The sequence below is a fragment of the Orussus abietinus genome, unplaced genomic scaffold (genome assembly GCF_000612105.2).
Source record: "Orussus abietinus isolate OABI.00-Male unplaced genomic scaffold, Oabi_2.0 scaffold59, whole genome shotgun sequence".
In the NCBI taxonomy this organism is placed as follows: domain Eukaryota; kingdom Metazoa; phylum Arthropoda; class Insecta; order Hymenoptera; family Orussidae; genus Orussus; species Orussus abietinus.
The window spans coordinates 17,304-36,860 of record NW_019395985.1 but is presented as its reverse complement, the minus strand read 5'-3'; the positions used below and the strand labels follow the sequence as shown (position 1 = coordinate 36,860).

The following is a 19,557-nucleotide window of genomic DNA, read 5'->3' as shown; positions in this document are numbered from 1 at the left end:
AATGTTAATTTTTAATGGAAATCACCAAATAATGGTTATCGAGCTGGTTGGCGTAGTCTGAAGGGCTTAAATTTTTAATTTGTAGAATTGAAATTTGGAAGAATAAAAGTTTATATAGACAAAATGACTTATTAAAGCATTAAAGTGACACCTATTTGTTAGACTCGCGGCAACAGAACCAACGGAATGCGTTCCCTCCCGATTTCTCGTTTGAAATTAAAGGTATCCAAGACGCACCTTCAAATTCAAAGTTAACGCTATAAACGGCGAGGCGGTGCTGCCATCTTGTGGAAAGTCACTGAAACCGATAACCAGCATAAATGTCGGTAAATAACGACTCCTATCATCGATACCGAAACTAAAAGTAACCGATGATTAACAACTAAAGAAAAATATGTTTTGCAAGAGTTCCGAACTGCTAATAAGGTGGAATCCACCAGGGAACAATCGTTATTACGAGTAAAAAATCCTAATGGAATGATGAAAGAATTGCGCCGTTGAAGTTTTCAAGGTCAATTCGCGTACCACGACGGAAATGATCGCAGGCGCAAATTATTCCGAAGCCTGGCGTCTCTATAAAAAACGAGACTTCGTCTCCTCTCGCATTAAACGATGCGCGGGGCACCAAGAATAATTTACGACCCTCCGGGAACAGTTTGAATGGCGGCACGTCGAAGCGGCCACGCCGACTTTCCTCGAGGAACAATCGAGTCAATTAACATCAATTGCCCGGCAGTATTAACGTTAAGCCGACCACAACTACTCGGCAACGTTTAAAGTCGGCCAACGGAGTACCTACATACGAATGAAATGCACGCAACGATCACGCGATTCGCCTTCCAAAATAATCATTGGGTGTCACGACCTCGGGAGGCCTGAACGAATCATTTCGTCACTCGCGACTTTCCACGAAAACAATTTTACTCTCGGATAAATATTAATCTCTTAAAATCAAAGCGAACAATGCAAGTATGGAAAGATAAGGGGAGGAATGATTGTACAAGTTAAAGAATAAAAGAAAGACCGAGCACCTTACGCAATCGCAGTAACCTCGGCGTTCGGTCACACCCTTTACACGTGAATCCTTTGCTTTGCTGTTTTCACGAAAAGAAAAAAGAATTTGCTGGGAGACAAGGGGAAGGGTCGGGGACCCTTGACGGAGGATCCTCGCTCTCGAAAATCGTCGTGCTTTATCCCAGGGCAAAAAGGGGGATCCTTTCCAGGACGCGAGGGTCACCACTCGTTACTCGTCGCAACGACCCTCCCGTGACACGCCTAATTAACGTAAGGGAAGCGACCAAGGAATCCCGGCATTCGATCTCCAACGATTTCTCCTTACCCAAGCAAAGCAAACACCTCTATACCGCGTATCCCACGTTAGATCGGTCTCAAAGATCTTTCGTTTCTCGTCGGCACCTGGTCCCCGGGTATCCCCCGCGATCCTCGAAACGATCGCCCTGCTTCCTAAACAAGTCTCCGCGGGGAGTCACCATGGCAACGATTCACACCTCGCCCCTTTATGGAGGTTCCTTCGGTACCCTTGTCCCTGTTCTCGTCCAGGAGTCCGAGTCGCTACAGAACCAGAGAACCAAGCACTCACCGGTACTTCCAGGTCCATTAGCAATCATCCGCAACGAGACCAGGGCCTCATCGTGGCATCGATCCTCTTCGGCGTCAACTGCGGACGGCCCAGCACGATCCAGAACGGTCTTAGCGGCGTACCGCGATATCCTTGAATCTCGCAGGACCCCGAGGGAGATCCCGAGGGAGATCCCGAGGGAGACCCCGAGGTCCTCTCTGTCCCCGACTCGGAGAGACCTCGGATCTCGAAGGTAAACGCGAACGCCACCCTTCCACCCAGTCTCGGCTCCTTCCGCCGTCTCCGACCCTGAAGTCGGTATCGATTCTACGGGCTGCGTGTACTCGGGTCGAGCTAAAGGACGGTGCCGGCCTCGGAGTTCATCGAGTTCAACCGGTTCGAGGTTCGACGAGGATTCTTCCTTCGCCTCTGGTAGGTTTTCACCGAGTGGAGATGATCTCCCTGGGGAGGGTGGATCCTCGCCGGAAAGGTCGAGCCGATCGTAGCTTGGAATCGATGCGTTACATTTTTCAAGGCCTGATCGAGAGCTGGAGGACGAGTCAAGTTGACTACTTCCGAATGTCTGCTGATGATGGTCTGTGGAATGTAGAGGATTTATTGACAGGCAAGGAAAAGACCAGATTTGACGGATAGGTTTCATCGTTTTAGTCACGTTGGCAGCGGGTAAGAAGCTACGACTCTCTTACTCTCCGATGGGCTCGTGGAAATGTATTTCGACTCCTCCGGTTTGGTACCAATCCCCGCTTAAAACGTCACATTGGAGGAACTTTGGCATCGGAGGATGGCTGCAAGAGCACCACGAAGAGTCAACAGCATTCGTTGCTGTGAAAATAAATAACAAGATAAATAATGAGCACAGGTCTTGTAGGCAAAACAAGCACAATTTTCCTCCACAACCAGGAAGCTCATCCTCCGTTGACATTCGTTACATGTTTAATTTCACAGACGGTATATTGCTACATAATTGTCACGGCAGCAGTACACACTCTTGAAACAGAGCTCTGGCCGGGATATATATATATATATATAATGTGTGTATATATATATGTATACATACACACACACGCGCGCGCGCACACACACGCACACTTAGTTGGACGTACATGGAGATACATGGATACGAGTACCTATGTAAGAACGGTATACGTGTACATTTTTAAATACAAATAAATAATGTATTGGCAATACTTAATAGTAATAGGGTTCGAAGGGACCAATCGATGGTCTCTACAGTGGTTTCTGACGGAAATCCCGAAGTGTCAGAAAACTAATTCATAAGACGTTTGGAGACACGTGGCATGGCTCTAGCTCGTAACTTTGTACACCAGTCAGGAGGGCTCTCGGTTGGCAGGAAAGGTAGAGGTTCGAACGAGGCATCGGCACAAAACTATTTAATGGGAGATATTGATTCCATCGAATGTCCCACGTACCCTTGGAATAACTACGTCGAGGAGCTGCTGGAATAATGCACTTTTCACTGTACGCCACTAAGGGAATAATTGTATTAGTATTGTTATCGCACGCTAGAATTTTAGTCTCGGGGAGTGAAGTTCCTGGAGATTCCTACGCCTTCCTAGTGAGATAGTGTGATAAGCATCCACAGACATGCAGGTTGCGTCTCAAAGCTTGGTTATACCAGCTTGAAAAGTAACGCGACTTCTTAACCTCTTTTGTACGAAAAGACAAAACAAAGGGGTCCGAGAGAAGGACCTTCCAAGGGTAAGGATCTGGTCCTTGAGAACGCATCCTCTGGTGCACCGCACCAATGTGGAAGGTCCAAGCATTTGCACACTTGGAGACGCAGTTCGCTTTGTCCGTGGCAAATAAAAAAAGAATAGGAAGCATAATATCGTGCACGATTCATCGCATTGCACAAAGTAGTAGATGCTACCGTTTCTTCCGTAACCCTTTCCGATATCCCTTGCCAAACCAGCCTGGATTTTTGGCACTGGCTATCGGAGCTCTGGAGTCGAGTGACGACGTTTCGGTGTCCTGGATCTGTTCAAGGTTTGAGTCATTCTCGTTTTCCAAGGACAGGGGATCCGTCATCACCAGATCATCATCTCCGTTCCTCCGATAGAACAAGCATGTCAATGAGCCCTCGTTCTCCATGCAGAAAGTGCACGCAGGTTCAGACTTCGGTGGTTCCAAAGCCACAGCTGGGACCTGTACGAACGGATAATAGAGGAACGGCGTCAGTTGTGGATACATATACATTGGAGGAAACGGCAAGCCCATTGATAGAAACGGCAGGGCAGCGAATATCGGGGCAGGATATGCAGTCATTGGCTCCGATATCGTTATCTGGGAGACACAGTCTTCGGTTTTTGGCATTGTCGCTACAGGGATCTCATTCTTAGGAGCTTCTCTTAAATCCACACAGGACGATGAGTTTTCTACGATGGAGACTGGCTCCTCCAGACAGGGCTGCGTTGTAGTCAATTGTTCCCCGGGTTGCAATCTTATAGCATGATGGAAGATTGGATCCTTTGCTCGATTGTACTCAGGGATTTCAAGACCAAGATGCGACATAATCTTTCTCATAACTTCGTCGCATCTGCCATTTATTTTCAACACTGCATTCTCATCCTTTGGTGTCCACTGGAGATTCACAATGTACAACAAAGGTCTTTTATGAGCAGGCCTGTCCATCTGCCACAGCCATGGGTACTTTTTCAAGACCTTTAAACTGGATCCCAGACAAAGTATCACGTCGGCTTGCTTCGCAGCTCGGCTTGCCCCGTTCCAGTTGATCGGCCAAGGTAGGTTGCCTCTTTCTCCAAAGTGCACTATCGAGTCTTGCAAAATCGAATTGCACTTATGACAGAATCTACCAGTTCCGTGAGAATACCTCGCTGTTTTCTCGGTTACATCGAATAGCCTCCAATACTCTTTGAACGGCTTACAGGTTCTACAGACTTCGACATACATGTTCCCATGCACCTCTGAGAGCAAAGTACGTGGAATACCACTACGTAGATGAAGCCCGTCACAGTTTTGAGAAACAATATGTTTTAAGACTCGTGCTTTGTAAAGAGCATACAGAGCCATGTGCGTCAATGTTGGCTCTGCCTGGCTAAGATCATGGTTCCTGTCAATAAAACCTACATTATTTCTACAATTCTCAGCCATCCCGTATACGTAATCCTTGTATATTCTATTGCATACCCAATATCTTTTCCTTGTTGCATTCTTGTCCAAACTCCATTAGTACCTCGATAATCCGGAATAGAAGCAGCGGTACTGATACCAGCTCCTGTGTAGACCGCAAGCGAACTGGCTCTGCCAATTGCCGCAGCCAACCGCATACACTTCTCTTCCAAGATGTCTGAAGCATCTTCGACCTCCTCTAGCCTTGCTTTGACTCGATGCCTCTTCTCTTGCCTGCAAAACAAACAAGGCAACCTTTCATCTGCAATTTTCTGCAAAATATTGTCTCAGACAGGATCACGTTCCAATAAGAAACCATACCTCAAGTTAACCTCCTTGACCACATCTACGCAGGAGAGTAGTAGCTCCTTCTCTTCGGCGGTCCTGCCCTCCTCGGACTTGTTTAGAATAGCCGTAATCTGTAAGGCACATAAAAGAATAGTAGACTAGTTTGTTTATGCCTTTAAAAAGTAGAAAAAAATCGCCGGTCGGTGACGGCCAAATGCCACGAGAAATCGTATTAAAAGGAGCCATAACCATGGCAGTGATTAAAAAGGGCGGCAATCGTACCTTTTTGAGGGTTGCTACGCGCTCGTCTTTGACCTTAAATGCTTTCAGGGCAGCTGAACGTCTTCTTGACAGGAACTTCTCATTACCAGACTCCTCCATCTTTAATCAAGACGAGAAATTCGCAGGAGCGTCTTTAATGCGACGGGAGCCCCGCTCCGCGCCGCGTACCACGTGACCGATGAACGAGATTCCAAGGAACCAGGACTATTGCTTTAATACAGAAGCCACCCTCATTTATGACTTCCTTAGCCAAGTTTTACATTTATTAGGCATAGCGATATTCGAGATAGTTTAGGTAATTACACTTGGAGGTCATATCGGAAGTGTAATGAACTCCAAAGCCCTTCACCCGATTATAATTAACCCTGTCTCAAACTAGATGTGACGCCATTTTGGCTGCCATCTTGGGAGTCAAAATGGCTGCACTTTTCAATTAGGCACGATTCCACAAATCGAGTTAACCGAAGTTTAAGTGGTTTACACGCGGTTTAAACTCTTAGTATCTCCCAAGACGAACGTTCGCCCAGGGAGTCGATTCTGTATTTTTGGTGAGAGTGAAAGAACAAAAGAAAGAAAAAGAAAATCGCAGCCACTCGCTCGAGAGATCAATTTGAAGGGAACAACCTTCCCCATTGAGCTACTATGGTCGCACGTGCGAGAAAAATTCACCGGCAGCTGCGTAGCCCGCAAACCGGCTGAAAAAGTCATGGACCTATCACAAAAGCTTCGAACTCTGTGCCTACCTGATTGGCTGAGATTTGATTACGCAGATAAACGTCATTGACCGTGTCATTTCATTAACTCATTATGATCATTTATATTAGATTCACCTAGAAAGAAAAATGTTGATCAAGGAACTTCTGTTTCACCGGGCAGAATAGTTCAACTTACAACTCATGTATTATAAAAAATAATCGAAATTTCTTTCAAACTTACGCGCCGCTTTCTAGAGCCAATCCATGGACGTAAATATTTGTACGAGCCAATCAGGAAGGCTGAAAAATCAGAAGCAACGTACCCCTCCCATTCCTACACGTAGGCTTGCCCCTGCCTGTATACATACGCATGTGTGTTGCACGTAATACTTACGCGGAATACTACCAGATACTACGGACAACTCTCTACAATAGAGGATCCAATTTTTCAACTGGAAGCGACCGATTCTCTCCTAAATCACTCGCGCATCGTGTTTGGTAATTATGCGAGGGGCCGGGGGCAATTAACGTGCCGGGCCCCAGGTACAGTGATGCCGGGATTAGAGGAGAGCATTTGGTTCGACACGAGTGCACCAGCGCACAGCCTAATGTCCGATGGAGTCGCCTCGGAACAAGTGAAAAAATTCATTTTCACGTCGTGCTCATTGTCGGAAGACGAGCAGCAAGACGAGTCTCTGGAAGTCTACATACCCGAGGTATATATTACGCCTTTCAAGGAAACACATAATTAATCCTCGCAATTTTGTATTCGACATATCAAAGGTTCCCTGGTGCTACCGCGTTACGTACTATCGCGTTCTAAATTAAAAAGGAAACTAGATTCTGTATTAAAAAAACGGACTAAAATGTAGTTTTTGACATTTTTACCCTCTTGCTAATCTCTTTTGTCTGTATAATATTAAGGGTGCAAAATGAATTATTGATTCGATCGTTAAAAATTGAAACGATAGCCATGGGTATAGGCAACCAATTAGGATAGGGTGATATCTGTTCTTTTGATTATTACAGCTGCTTCAGGCAAGTTACAGCTTCTATACTTGGCCATCTGCTCCGGTTCTCGCGTGGTTCCTCTGGGAGCAACGCAACGAGCTAGTCGGAAAGAGGGTTTTGGAACTTGGGTCTGGTACTGCGTTACCAGGAATTGTTGCGAGTAAGTGCGGAGCTTCGGTTATTCTCAGTGATTCGGCCAGTTTCCCTAAGAGTCTACAACACATAAAACGTAGTTGCGAGTTGAATGGAGTATCCTCACGAGTCAAGGTCATAGGTATTACCTGGGGGCTTTTCTTGTCGGGCTTATTCTCCATCGGTCCATTGGATCTGATATTAGGCTCGGATTGTTTCTACGAGCCAACGGTGTTTGAAGACATTGTTGTGACGGTTGCGTTTCTCTTGGAGAGAAACCCAAGTGCAAAGTTCCTATGTACGTATCAGGAAAGAAGCGCGGACTGGTCTTTGGAACATCTTTTGAATAAGTGGGGCCTTGCTTGTACCCACATTCCTCTGGCCGAATTGGGAGCAAAGGCTGGGTTAAATGTGCACGAGTTGATGCAAGATCATACAATTCATTTGCTAGATATCCGAAGAATTCGTTGAGATTAAAGGCTAATAACATGGGTCGTGTGAAGGTTTACAAATTCTTTGTTAGAAATCTACCATGGACCGTCAACACCAAAGAAGTGAAAAAATACTTTTCAAAGTTTGGTCAGGTGAGTGAGGCAGTTGTTGTCTTTGATCATAATACTGGTTTCAGTAAGTCCTATGGCTTTGTGTATGTCATTGGAGATGAAATGCGCACTAAAGTCATCAATGAGACGCATACGCTAGAAGGAAAACAACTGGCCGTTATCGAATCGGAGAGATAAGAAAAGCTGCTACACATCTTTAATATGGCAGACAATAACCAGGGTTTCAACGTAGTAGATTTGGAGGAGACGTTCAACAGAGCAGCCGACCATTTGCGGTCTCTAGTATCTGGATTAGACTCTGGTCAGCTTCTGGGATTTTACGGGTTGTATAAGCAAGCAGTCATGGGCCCCTGTAATGAACCCAGACCTAATTGGTACCAAACGCAGGCAAGGCATAAATGGGAGGCATGGAACAGCCTCGGAGATACTAGCCGAGAAGTGGCTATGGGCAGTTATATACGTGCCGTTCAAAAGTTGGACCCAACATGGGAGGAAAATTCTCACAGTGCATCAGGCACGTGGGTTGCTGTCAGCAAGATGCCTAACACTGATGTAGAGCTCCGTGATGTCGAGAAGGGCCTCCTGGATTGGGTTAAGGATGGGAACGAGGAAAAGGTGCACGAGGCCCTCACTGAAGACACAAAACAAATTAGTGTTCGTGACGAGGATGGCATGCTGCCAGTACATTGGGCAGCAGACCGAGGACACGTATCGATCTTCAGACTTCTGGTGGACAGTGGTGCGGATATAAATGTCAGGGATAACGATGGGCAGACTCCTCTACATTATGCTGCCTCGTGTTCCCATATAGAAGTGATAAAGTATCTCGTCTCCATTGGCGCTGCAATTCTACCTGACAACGACGGCATGACACCTCCAGACATCGCGGATCCTGAACTAGCAGTGATGTTCACAGAGGACAGTTAGTGCACTTTGCCAGCCAGATTCGCTCTTGATAAGATTTCTGTAATAAACGAGACAATATAAATCCTCCCGATGGGCATTGCGTAGTATGACAATCTCGAGATGAGTGGAGAAACATTTTATTTTATATACAAATAAGTCTTCTAGTATTCCGATATACTCACAGCCTAAGCTTCCCTTAGGTAAATGCGTGCTTCGCCATCAGCGCCACGCCGGACCAACGTCCCTTAACCTCCGAATGCAAAATAACCTAACTCGATAAAAAGGCACATCATTACAAAAAACGGAAATGAGAAATAGGAATTCCTAGCAACGTGCATCTCACGTGGAATATGCGACTCGACTTGTCTCGCTTTGCGAGGTTACCTCAGAATTTTAACTTGAATCTTAGACACCTATACTTTGCATTTCACTTTGGGCGAGCCGTTAACTTACACAACCTATAATAAAAGTAACCGTCATTAACTCACGATCGACCATGTCGAGCCCCCGATTGACACTTGGCTGTTCCTTCTCATGCACGACGGTTCTCTTTAATTTGAATAGCACTTAATAAATACACTGTCATTGAAAGGCCTCCAAAGGCGGTGAAACCATTCCAAAGGTCTTTTTTACGTAGAGGATAGCAGAGTAAAACTGTCTCAGAAACGTCGAAAAATTATCTTTACGGTTCTCATCTTGCGAGCACACCGGGTATTGTGCGCTTAGCTGCGTATCGAAAATAGAGATCATGCCCAGAATCGAGGGACAGAAAACATTGTTTCGCTCCGGCACTCGATCCCACTTCCTCCGGACCTCCCAGTTATATGGGGTAAAAGCTCATTAAAATATCTAAGAGGTCCCAATTGTCTCTCAAACCTCGGTGAATCCAGACTATTCGCGTCTCCCGCTCTTCCGAATTATCGTTAGCTTAGTTTTTGCGCTGACCTTCCAGCCGCGGAATTCGATTTCCCTTGCTTCGGCGTCATCGTTCGGGATCCCGCCGGGACCCTCCGTTGTCTTCGTTGGTCCTCCTCCACAATAACCATCCAAAACTGGGCGTTAAAACTGAAAATTCAGCTTCCACCGGTCTACGTCGCTTTCCACCTCGTCCTCGTTTCCATCGTCCGAGCTCGCCTGGTTTAAAGATTGGTACTCTCGTTTTCGGCTCTCAGTTTGGCGGCGATGGGCGGGGGCGGCGGAGGCGGCTGGGGCCTAGGTGGACGTTGAAGGAACCTCGGCGAGGCCGGTTGCGGCGACTTCGGCATTCCTTGGGTGGCCTCCGTCTGAGTCTGCACGTCAACGATGTTACCCTCGGATCGGGTCCTCGCGTGCGAGGACCGGGTATGCTGTTCCCGGGGCGCGTCCGGCCGTGGAGGCTTCTCGGGACGATCCGCGACAGCCGACCCCGGGATCGGAGCCAGGACCGGGACCGAGGCCGGGACCATCCCCGAGGAGGGTCGGCTCCCCACGCTCGGGCTTCTCTGCAAGATCGAACCCGAGCCAGTGCCATTGCTCTCGGCGGGGCTGTGGCCGCCTCCACCGCGCACTCGTATTATACTGACCTGTTGCTTCTCCACCGAGTACACGTGCGCCCTTTCCAACGTTAGGGGCTGAAAGGGCGGATTTCACTTTTATTAATCGCCTGAGCGATTCAGAGTCGCATTTTCAAACGATTCGTCTTCTAGACTTAAACCAAGCGAAACTAGTTTATGCTCCTGACACGTTGTAAAGGACTGAAAAGGAATTTGGTTTAAATCTAGAAGCTATTAAAAGTTTGCAGTCTACGTAGCTGGTATTGGATAGTCGTTAGGTGGATAAAAGTCGAGGCTAAGGTGGTTTCAAAATGCCAGACCGCGGTGAAACATTTTACGAGACTCGGCGTGTCACCTTCCAGCCTTTGGACGCGCTCTGGCCCTTTTCCTTTGTTAATATCGTTACGAGAATTTCATCAATATAGTTAATATAAATTCCGGTAATTGTAATTGACGGTATAGACCGACCATTTGGATTAAGTAGACCTATGCAAATTCCTTACCCCGGAGTCGATGTCCAGATTCTCATTGCTCTGGCGATGCTGGTGCCTGATCAGACTTGCTGGCCTTGCGAGACCTGCAGGTCTCTCGGGTACCGCAGGTTTGCTGCTCCTATCGGTACTGTTGTTTCCCGGAACTATACCGGTTTGGTCTTCCGGTTTCCTACGGAGCTCCACCACGTCTTCAACGCAGCCGGCAGCAGGAACTGAAAATAACGGCATTGAGCAAATGTTATCACATTCTTTTGCGGATAGAATCAGTTTCGACAATTTCTAATTGAAGCCACGGACCTGGATTATGATGAATAACATTGGTGACACTTCTAGGCGCAGCTACAGGCACTCTTCTTCTCTCCAAGGTGGACGGCGACGGTTTCTCGGCAGGCACAGGCTTCGCTTTGGCCCCAGGATCTCCGGAGTCTTGCGAGTCCCCAAGGATTGCCTTGTTCTGAGGATTCTCTGAAATGCTTCTAGGAACGAGACCTTCAAAGCCAATCGGTGGGCTGTTTTTGCGGTCCAGGTCGTGCCTCTCCACTCTCGAGTCGCTTTTCGGTGACTCCTGGGGCATTTTGACTTCCGAGAAACGTTCCAGGACCTCCGAGGCCGAGGAGTCCTCGGCAACGATTTCGAATCCCAAAGGCTTCCCGTCGACCTCCGGAACTCCCTCCGACGTGTCCGACCTGATTTCTCGGAGGGCCGCGACGTGCTCCTTGGTAGGAGCCATCGTCGTTTCCTGGTCCTGTCTCGCGGGTTTATGGGCAGATCTCGTCAGCGGGATGGTTGTCAAAGGTCTCGGGGGTTTGTCCGGGGCTGGCGGGGGTTTGTCGTCACATCTCCTCTCCTGCTTGTCAGGGGTGTTTCCTGGAGGTGTAGGGGCCGGCTTATTTTTCCTCCGGGTGGCCGGTTTGGGACTCCCCTGGGGAGGACTCTCCCCATGGTCACTCAGGCTGCTGTTCGAGACTGCCCGGCGCATTCCTACCAATTGGTTCTCCGAGCCGTTCACGATACCGATGTCCAAGTCACGGTCGAAGTCTACCTCCCCCGGGAAGAACCAGTCGGCGTACGTGATCAGCTGGTCCACAATAAGACTAGAGTTGTTAGCGGTGCTCATGTTCATCCTAGGAAAGCGGACAAATTAGATTGCACTTGCAGAGACCCAGTCCTTGAGAAGTCGTAACGTTACATCGAAGGTAATCTATGGATAAGTGCATCCTTACACCATGGTGTTCACATCCTCCTGAGGGCTCCAGATCAAGTTCGGGGCGATGACGATGGCGATGTTTTGCGGGGACATTTTATTTACGTCCTGATTTTTTGTGAGGACCGCCAGAAACTTTATGAGGAACCTGAGGTTTTCTAGGTTCGAGGGTGGCAGTTTGTGAAGGACCTCCCAAAGGGCCCTGAGCCTAAAGTCGTTTTGGGTGATTTTTGCAGCCGCCATCCATTCTGGATACAACCTGAATTAGGTTAAGCCAAAATAATTTCATGCTCTTCAGAGGGAGTTTGTACACCCATCGAGGTAGTTTACAAATCAGCGAGACTCGCTCCCGAGGTCAAACCAATTGAAGGCCTCGCCTCGTCCAACGAGCTACCGCTTAAAGTTTCATTGTACAATAAACAGTAATAAGGCCCGTTACCTATTTACTTTGCCTACCCCTAGGTGGGTTCCTATGAGAATTACAGCCTGTCGGATGTTTGTAATATCTGCCGACGGAACCATGGCCCTCCGATGGCTTGACTCACAGGAGACGAGAAATAACGTTTAATTGATACTGCCTCCTTACTTGAACGTGAGAAGAGGCTCCGGCAGCTCTCGGAGGTAGGATTTCAGAGCACCTGCCACTACGTGGGGATCCTTGTACTCCAGTGCCGTAGGCAGAGTCAGGCAGCAGGCATCGAGGCTCAGCTTGATCCTACGTAGCTTCGATGCTCCACCAGCTATTCGAAAAAGGCCCTCTTCTTCCATGCCAAGTCGTAATAACGCGGAGACGCACAACTGAATGGGCAGCGCGATTTTTCTGTTGGTCACTCGCAGATGCTCCTCCAAAGGGTAACCGTACACTGGTTTCATCTCGTTGTCATCTACCGATGCCATCGGAGAAATAATTAGGGATAAATCATACCATTAATATGTATCTCGATAAAATCAGAGATGATGCTTACTGATGTAACTCTCTAGGCCTGGGATCAGCTCTTCCAGGCAGTGTAAAGCACTCTCGTGGTAGGCCCTTTGTAACTTGACATACTGAATAACGGTCTGCGCCAATTCGGTCTCCCGAGACAATAGTTGAAACATGTCTGCAGCTAGTTGATCGCGACACTGCTCGACCTTGGCCTCGGCCTCCTCCAATTCCTCCCGCAAGCTGTCGACCTTCGTGGCGCCCGCACCTTTTGAAAAGATTTTTGTCACGTACCGATTACAATAGGAGAGGTCAGGTTATCTTATGGTCTTCGAATACCTCCAGCACTGTGCTTGCTGGCTTGCTGGTATCGGGTCCTCGCGCTGTCCATGTCCAGGGTAAGCCTAGCCAGGTTTCTTTTGTGCTTCAAGATGTTTGGCACATCTGTCTCTAAGATGTGCTGTAGAGGAGCAGCGACATACTGCTCCACCTTGGATTCGTGATCCATTGTCTCCTGAGCCAATGCCACCTGTGCCCTTCCACATTCCAAAAGGGCAAAACTCATCAGGCCCTCGTCACCTGCATTCTCTAGCATCGTCTGACCGAGAATGTATTCTGGACATTTTTTCTGTACATAAGAAATTCCCCATTACTCATACATTGGAATATTCATTCCACCGTAGAAGTCATAGTACATGTATTTCATATCACCGAGCAAAATCATTTCCTTCGATTAAAGACAAGGTATCAGTAGATAATCGTCCAAATGATTACAGGCAACGCCCGGTTTGACTAATCCCTGTAGCCAAACATTGTGAAATAAAAGACGAAGCTTAAAAACTAACCTTTGAAACAGGCAACTGAATTTCCTTTGATACCGATATTACTTACCAGGCGTTTCTCTTTATGTGCAGGATCTTGTGCTACTGCCTGATTCGGTGGGTTTCCAAGTCGTTTACTGAGTCCAATAAGTGCTGCTCTGATCTGTTCCACGTGCTTATCCGCAGCTTGCAGGTCATCCGTTAAGACTTCTGTTTTTCCCGCTCTGGAACCAACCACTCGTATAATTTGTTAACCATTAAAGCAAGGTTACACAAATCACGAACAAGTGGATCTTCCAACAACCATCTATATCGAATCCTCTCTCTAAGCAATGCATGCAACATTCTTTCGATCTGATTCACATCGAACCCCGGCATGAAAATAGATCTCTGTGCAGTATGACCAGTCGATAACCTTTATCAAGACAAGTGCTCAGCAGGGACTCCTGTACTCGGTAACGTTACAAATATCCTAAAAATAAATTTATCCCTAGTGAACGATCCATTGGAAGGACAGAACGCGACTGCGCAACAGAATCCGTGAGGAAACCACGTCGAAGACGTCGTCGACGCGACAGGGATACCTAACCCTCAACCTCGAAAAATGCGTGCTACTAACCTCGACATTGAGTAATATTCCGGCGCTTCGAGGCAGAATTAATTAGTCATTACCTGGAGAACGTTTGATCGGCGAGCTGCTTCACCCTAAAAAATTGTTTCTTCATGGTCACCTCGACGTTTGACACTTGGCGATCTCTCTAGTTCCTCGCGAACGGTCGCGACACACCGTGTCCACCTGCGCACCCGTTGCACCCACCACGACCCTTGCGACCGGCCAATCGGGCACGGCGCCTTCCGTTGGAAACACCCGACTCGATCCGCGCTTATCTCTCTAGAGAATCGACATATTCCAGGCTGCTCCACCGAGAGCGCGACTTTTACCGATTACGGCGACGACGGCGGCTTATCGAGCCCCTTTCCACACCTAAATCCGACGTCAATTCTAGGCCCTGCGAAGTACCGACCGCACCTCCGTAACCAGGATTCGTCATAATCGCACACACGGTGATCTCACTTTTTCCCCTGGTGCCGACGACACTGACGGAAACGAATGTGAACGCCAACCGAGCCGGTATGTGACCACAAAGTTCTGTAAAAAGGCACGACCGGAGAATCAGCAGAAACGGTCCGTATTTTGTAGCTATTGGAAGGTGCTGCCACCTCGATAGCCGACGAATCTAGAAGCGCACACTGAAACGGCTCATGGGCAGCTCGCCTTAACATATTTTAACACCTTCTACCAACAAGTGCAGCAAGCTCGATTTCGATTAACCCCTCCCCCTCCCCCGTGTATCTTACATTTTCACCATAGTGAAAGTTACAGAATCGCGGGAGGTGTTCACTTTTAGCATTTTCACTCGATTGGATTAAACCCTCGGGTCGCTATCTTATAACCGCGTTTCACTATGTTAAACTACGCGCGTATGGTCAGCATATAATTTTGTCGCCGCGAAATGCCGCGACAATTTCTCACGGTAAATCTGGTATATCAACGAACGGTATAACGGTGCTAGATTGTTCGTGGTGAAACGTTTCTACTCGTAACTCATTATGCAGTTTCTGGGCAATTGACGAAGATGGCGGTGCCCGTCTCGTCTTCGGAAATTCCACGTGTTGGCATAGCATGTGTATGGATGCATATACATACCACACAGTTTCTACACTACAAAACAGTAAGCATTTTGACCGAACACACGTAATAACGTGTGCTTGGTACGGACGGTGCTTATTCGTGGGATGTGCGCGCGATGTCGGTATCATTAGCAGATTCTTGTCTTTTTTCGTGGGATGCGAACGTCTTATTGGGAAAAATTTAATACACAGCTGGGGAGCATCGTCGACGTAATTAAATAGAGATAACACCGGATCGAGGACTCCGCGAGGAACGCGGTACTGTGGTCCAGTTGTCGCCACCCGTTCCACGTCTCGTCTCGCCATTCCGCAACCATGATCTGCGAGAAGCGATTTTTGAATGTTTCGACTCTTAGTTGGGGCTTCATGTTGCTCTTCACCGCGTTTCAAACAATGAGCAATATAGAGGTGAGTTGCCTTACGTACTTTTTCTTGCGAATTTGTATGCGTTCTTATGGCACTCGGGTCGAGTATCTCTGCGTCAAGCGATGGAATTTCTGTAAACACCTGTTGCATGGATGCTTTAATCTCGTGAGTTAAAGGGGGTATATTGACTTAATTTTACATACGTTTTTATGAATATAAACTATGTATTCTTTTATATTTTATAGTTACTTGAATTTTTCTACATTAACTTGACTTGTTACGAAACAGTATTTAATGCATGGTTGCAATGCTCATCGAGTAGGTACTCTTGCATGTATTTTATCAGCAGCCTTCTGAGGTAAATAAAAGAATCAAGAGCATTTCTCTCTTCGTACTCTGAGATATTGCAGATTACCATATAGGAGACATTAAAACTACGATACATATGAAGCGAGCAAGACCAATGATAATCTGTCCAAGGTGAGAACGATCTTATCGGGCACTTTAAAGAGTAGCATGTTGCTTTGTGTAACAAATGAGGTAATCCCGATAAGAAAAAACAGTTACCTGTCTGTTGAACTCGGTCATTGGTATACATTGAATTCTTATCGATTGCTCAATAATAAGGAAATTCTTCAGAGAATAACCTCATTTACTGTTTCTGAGGAGAAAGCAGAAAAATCTGTAACCTTTGTTTTATACGTACTTGGTAATTTTCTTCCAAAGTTACTCCTAATTTCTATCGCTGATGTCAGAGTGTTATATCATATAATTTTCCTAACTAGTTGTGCCGAGATGATGAAATAAACATATATGTTATAATATTAAAATAGTTCTAAAAAACTAATTACGATAGAAGGGGAGTATTGATCCCTTACATTGAAAAGTTTACATATGTAGGAAATTTAATTGACACTCATTTCCTCAGAAAGTCATCCTGGACAGCGTGGCTCTGGATGACTCAAGCTTTACCGGAGATGGATATGTCAGCCTGGGAATAATTTACACAACCTTTGCAACCTGCAACTGGCTTACACCGTCTTTCATCTCGGTGACGGGTCCCCGAGTGTCGATTTTAACTGGAGCCTGCTGCTACGTCTTCTTCATAGCATCCTTTCTTTATCCGAACACTGGGTTCCTATATACAGCCTCAGTGATCCTGGGTATCGGAGCAGCCCTGGTATGGACCGGCCATGGCCAGTATTTGACAGACAACAGCGACTCAGAGACCATGTCAAGGAATGCTGGCATGTTCTGGGCGATCTTTGAAATGTCCCTTTTTGTGGGGAACCTCTTTGTTTACTATATGTTCACTGGGCCCACGATAGAAGCCTCAAAGAGGAATCTGGTCTTCTGGGTGTTGACAGGCCTGGCTGTCGCGGGAACTGCAGTGCTTGCCGGAATGGGCAAGTCTCCCCCAAAGCTGGCTCTCGGAGAAGCAGAAGGAGTCTCTAGCGCCGACAAGGAGCTTCAGATCCCAGAGCCTGTTAAGGAGAAACCACTTCCTGCTGCGTGGCATGCATTTAGAAAAGCACTCAGTCTCCTGCTAACCTCAAAAATGCTTATGCTGGTAATGACGTTTCTCTATACTGGTCTGGTCTTAACCTTCTTCTCCAGCGTGTACTCGTCTAGCGTAGGCTTCACTAAAAACATCAGTAAGGATCCACAGAGTCTTGTGGGCCTCTCGGGCATCTGCACAGGTGTCGGGGAGGTAGTTGGAGGAGCTCTTTTCGGTATTCTGGCTGCCAAAACCATTTGGTGCAAAGGCATGCCTGTCGTTGTCACCGGTTTTCTTGTACACGTAGTTGCTTTTATATCGATCTTCTTAAATTTGCCAAACAACGCACTTTTTGAGAGCACCGATGACATTGGCTTTATCCAGCCCTCTGCAACCCTAGCCATGATCGGTGCGGTCTGCTTGGGCTTTGGTGATGCCTGCTTCAATACTCAGATTTATTCTCTCCTTGGAATCCTTTATAGTGATGACAGTGCCTCAGCGTTTGCTTTGTTCAAATTCTGTCAATCGATCGCAGCAGCTGTTAGTTTTTATTACAGCAATCATGTCGGTCTGCATCCTCAACTAGGAATTCTTCTCTGTATGCTTATTCTAGGCACTGTCACATTTTGCTTGGTGGAGCGCAGAGGAAAGAAATCCAACATCGAAGAGCCTATCAATGTTGACCCCATTGTTAATGTTACATTTGTAGAAGAATGATCTGCCAGAATCTAACCTTTGACAACATGACCGGAAATGCTTTCAGTTAAGTGTGATATCTGTCTCTCGGTATGAATCCCTGGGCACTGGTAACTACATGCGACTTTAACCTATATTAGGGTTTTAGCATTGGGAACGGTCATCGATTCATGGCCATTACGCGTATTGATGATCTGGATCAGGTTAGTTATAGTGCAGGAATTACTTCTAGTTAAACGCCTTACGATTTCTCTTAATTCAATGGATATCAAGTACTTGTTGCTAACCTCAAAACATCAAGGATCTCTTGCAACAAGGGAATTTTAAGGACAGATATACATGTTTCTTTTACTAATGTATTAATGACCGAATGCAGATGTTAATATAATTATTTCCTTATTACAGTGTACTGCCAGGTTTTAGTTTCTTAAGTGATGTATGTTTAAGGTCCAGTGCAATTACCAGAAGACTTGGTCTCGTTAAGTGAGCGAAAGGGACATTTCTGGAGTATCTCGAGCATTTTGGTTTAGAAGTTTAGAAATCAATTGTGCATTTAAGGCGAAAATTAGCCCCATAATCTTTTAAGGAACTTCGGTTGACTGTTTGTAAAATTCTGTACCAGAATTGCTGTTCCAGGAAGTGGTTTGCTTTCCTGTTCTTGCAATTGTTAACGTAAATTATCAAGTAGTCTCAAGTTTTTTAGGAGAGCGACCTGGCTCTTTATACCGTCTGTAAACATTTTTATAAACATTACCCTCCACGATCGAAGCATATTATGAAGGGTGACATATGATTGGTTTTATATCCTGATCAGATATTAAATATCTGGTAGAATCGAATACGATTTTTACTATTCATAACCAGATAACTTTTTAAATGATGTATCTCTGCTCGACAGGGGGGAGGGAATATAAGCAGTGATCCCATAGCCAATGCAAAGTCAAATCGTTAAGAGCAATGCAAAGTGTTATTATCCATGGTGATAGATTTATATCTACCGTTTTCATACGTGAAATACAATTGTTATTTAACTAGTTGGTCGTTCTGAACCTACTCTGCTCATCGATGGACGTTTTATCTGTGCGTGCCAATTATGGCACTTCATATTTCTTACATGCGCACCGGGATAGGTAACGGTCTTTGTATAATGCGAAAAGGAAGAAATCTTTGCTTATCCTTGCGAGCAGACTCGCAATGACAAGATTCTTCTTTTTACATGTAAGATGGCGCCACCGAAACGTTTCTACGTGCCGTAACAGTATCTCGTTACATTAGTCTACGATTTTTTTTTCCTCTGTAAATAATACTTTCCTCCAAATTCGGCCCTTTCACTTAAATTGTCCTTTCCAAACGTGAACGATTTAACCTCGAATCTTAACTGTACCGACAAAACAGAAATTTCCGTGTCTTTGCCTAGTTTCCTTGCATTTCCATCGGATGGCGCTGGTCAGTTTCCCGCTATCAAAATCTCCCACTCAGATTTTCAGTAAGCGGAATGGCTTTAACTGCGTGGATGAGTTGCCGGCTTACGTGCACGTTCGCTTACCCCTTCCACTGCAAAGCGGCTACACACACACGGTCTAGAATTTGATTTGGTCAAGCGTCGTCGGCTCACGTGGTATTCGAGTTTACTCCTTTCACTGCTATGCGAGATCTAGATATTTATGGTCCAAGCTTACAGCACGCCGCAATGTTCCGAAATCCT

The 19,557-nt window shown here is 46.4% G+C and overlaps 6 protein-coding genes across 10 annotated transcripts; 4 read left to right on the top strand and 2 right to left on the bottom strand.

Annotated features, from left to right (window-relative positions):
* Positions 1–2,515: 2,515 nt before the first annotated feature.
* On the bottom strand, positions 2,516–5,609 carry LOC105695183 (NAD-dependent protein deacetylase sirtuin-7). The gene is made up of 4 exons (XM_012416534.2): positions 5,321–5,609; positions 5,072–5,169; positions 4,769–4,984; positions 2,516–4,691 (listed from the first exon to the last, which is right to left on the bottom strand). The coding sequence occupies exons 1-4, from the start codon at positions 5,417–5,419 to the stop codon at positions 3,488–3,490; spliced, it is 1,617 nt and encodes a 538-aa protein (XP_012271957.1). The 5' UTR covers positions 5,420–5,609; the 3' UTR covers positions 2,516–3,487.
* A 785-nt stretch (positions 5,610–6,394) lies between these two features.
* Positions 6,395–7,663, top strand: LOC105695072 (methyltransferase-like protein 23). Its single transcript, XM_012416334.2, has 2 exons — positions 6,395–6,731; positions 7,045–7,663. Exons 1-2 carry the CDS (start codon positions 6,567–6,569, stop codon positions 7,627–7,629), a joined length of 750 nt encoding a protein of 249 aa, XP_012271757.1. The 5' UTR covers positions 6,395–6,566; the 3' UTR covers positions 7,630–7,663.
* On the top strand, positions 7,625–7,936 carry LOC105695074 (SRA stem-loop-interacting RNA-binding protein, mitochondrial). Its single transcript, XM_012416336.1, has one exon. The coding sequence runs from the start codon at positions 7,647–7,649 to the stop codon at positions 7,896–7,898; it is 252 nt and encodes an 83-aa protein (XP_012271759.1). The 5' UTR covers positions 7,625–7,646; the 3' UTR covers positions 7,899–7,936.
* On the top strand, positions 7,898–8,727 carry LOC105695073 (acyl-CoA-binding domain-containing protein 6). The gene has a single exon (XM_012416335.2). It carries the CDS (start codon positions 7,923–7,925, stop codon positions 8,646–8,648), a length of 726 nt encoding a protein of 241 aa, XP_012271758.1. The 5' UTR covers positions 7,898–7,922; the 3' UTR covers positions 8,649–8,727.
* A 21-nt stretch (positions 8,728–8,748) lies between these two features.
* LOC105695070 (rho GTPase-activating protein 44) lies at positions 8,749–14,744 on the bottom strand. 4 transcript variants are annotated; one of them, XM_012416330.2, is made up of 10 exons: positions 14,273–14,744; positions 13,671–13,824; positions 13,119–13,407; positions 12,823–13,047; positions 12,444–12,741; positions 11,877–12,116; positions 10,951–11,777; positions 10,663–10,865; positions 10,190–10,237; positions 8,749–10,108 (listed from the first exon to the last, which is right to left on the bottom strand). In XM_012416330.2, exons 1-10 carry the CDS (start codon positions 14,323–14,325, stop codon positions 9,767–9,769), a joined length of 2,679 nt encoding a protein of 892 aa, XP_012271753.1. In that variant the 5' UTR covers positions 14,326–14,744; the 3' UTR covers positions 8,749–9,766. The 4 variants fall into 4 exon arrangements, 3 of the variants coding, with proteins under 3 accessions (XP_012271753.1, XP_012271751.1, XP_012271754.1); XR_002762339.1 differs by having other exon boundaries at positions 10,057–10,108; positions 10,190–10,547; XM_012416328.2 differs by having other exon boundaries at positions 8,749–10,237.
* Positions 14,745–14,977: 233 nt separating this feature from the next.
* LOC105695071 (UNC93-like protein MFSD11) lies at positions 14,978–18,886 on the top strand. Of its 2 annotated transcripts, XM_012416333.2 has the most exons (3): positions 14,978–15,333; positions 15,485–15,700; positions 16,587–18,886. In XM_012416333.2, exons 2-3 carry the CDS (start codon positions 15,608–15,610, stop codon positions 17,871–17,873), a joined length of 1,380 nt encoding a protein of 459 aa, XP_012271756.1. In that variant the 5' UTR covers positions 14,978–15,333; positions 15,485–15,607; the 3' UTR covers positions 17,874–18,886. The 2 variants fall into 2 exon arrangements, with proteins under 2 accessions (XP_012271756.1, XP_012271755.1); XM_012416332.1 differs by lacking the exon at positions 14,978–15,333 and having other exon boundaries at positions 15,343–15,700.
* Positions 18,887–19,557: the final 671 nt, after the last annotated feature.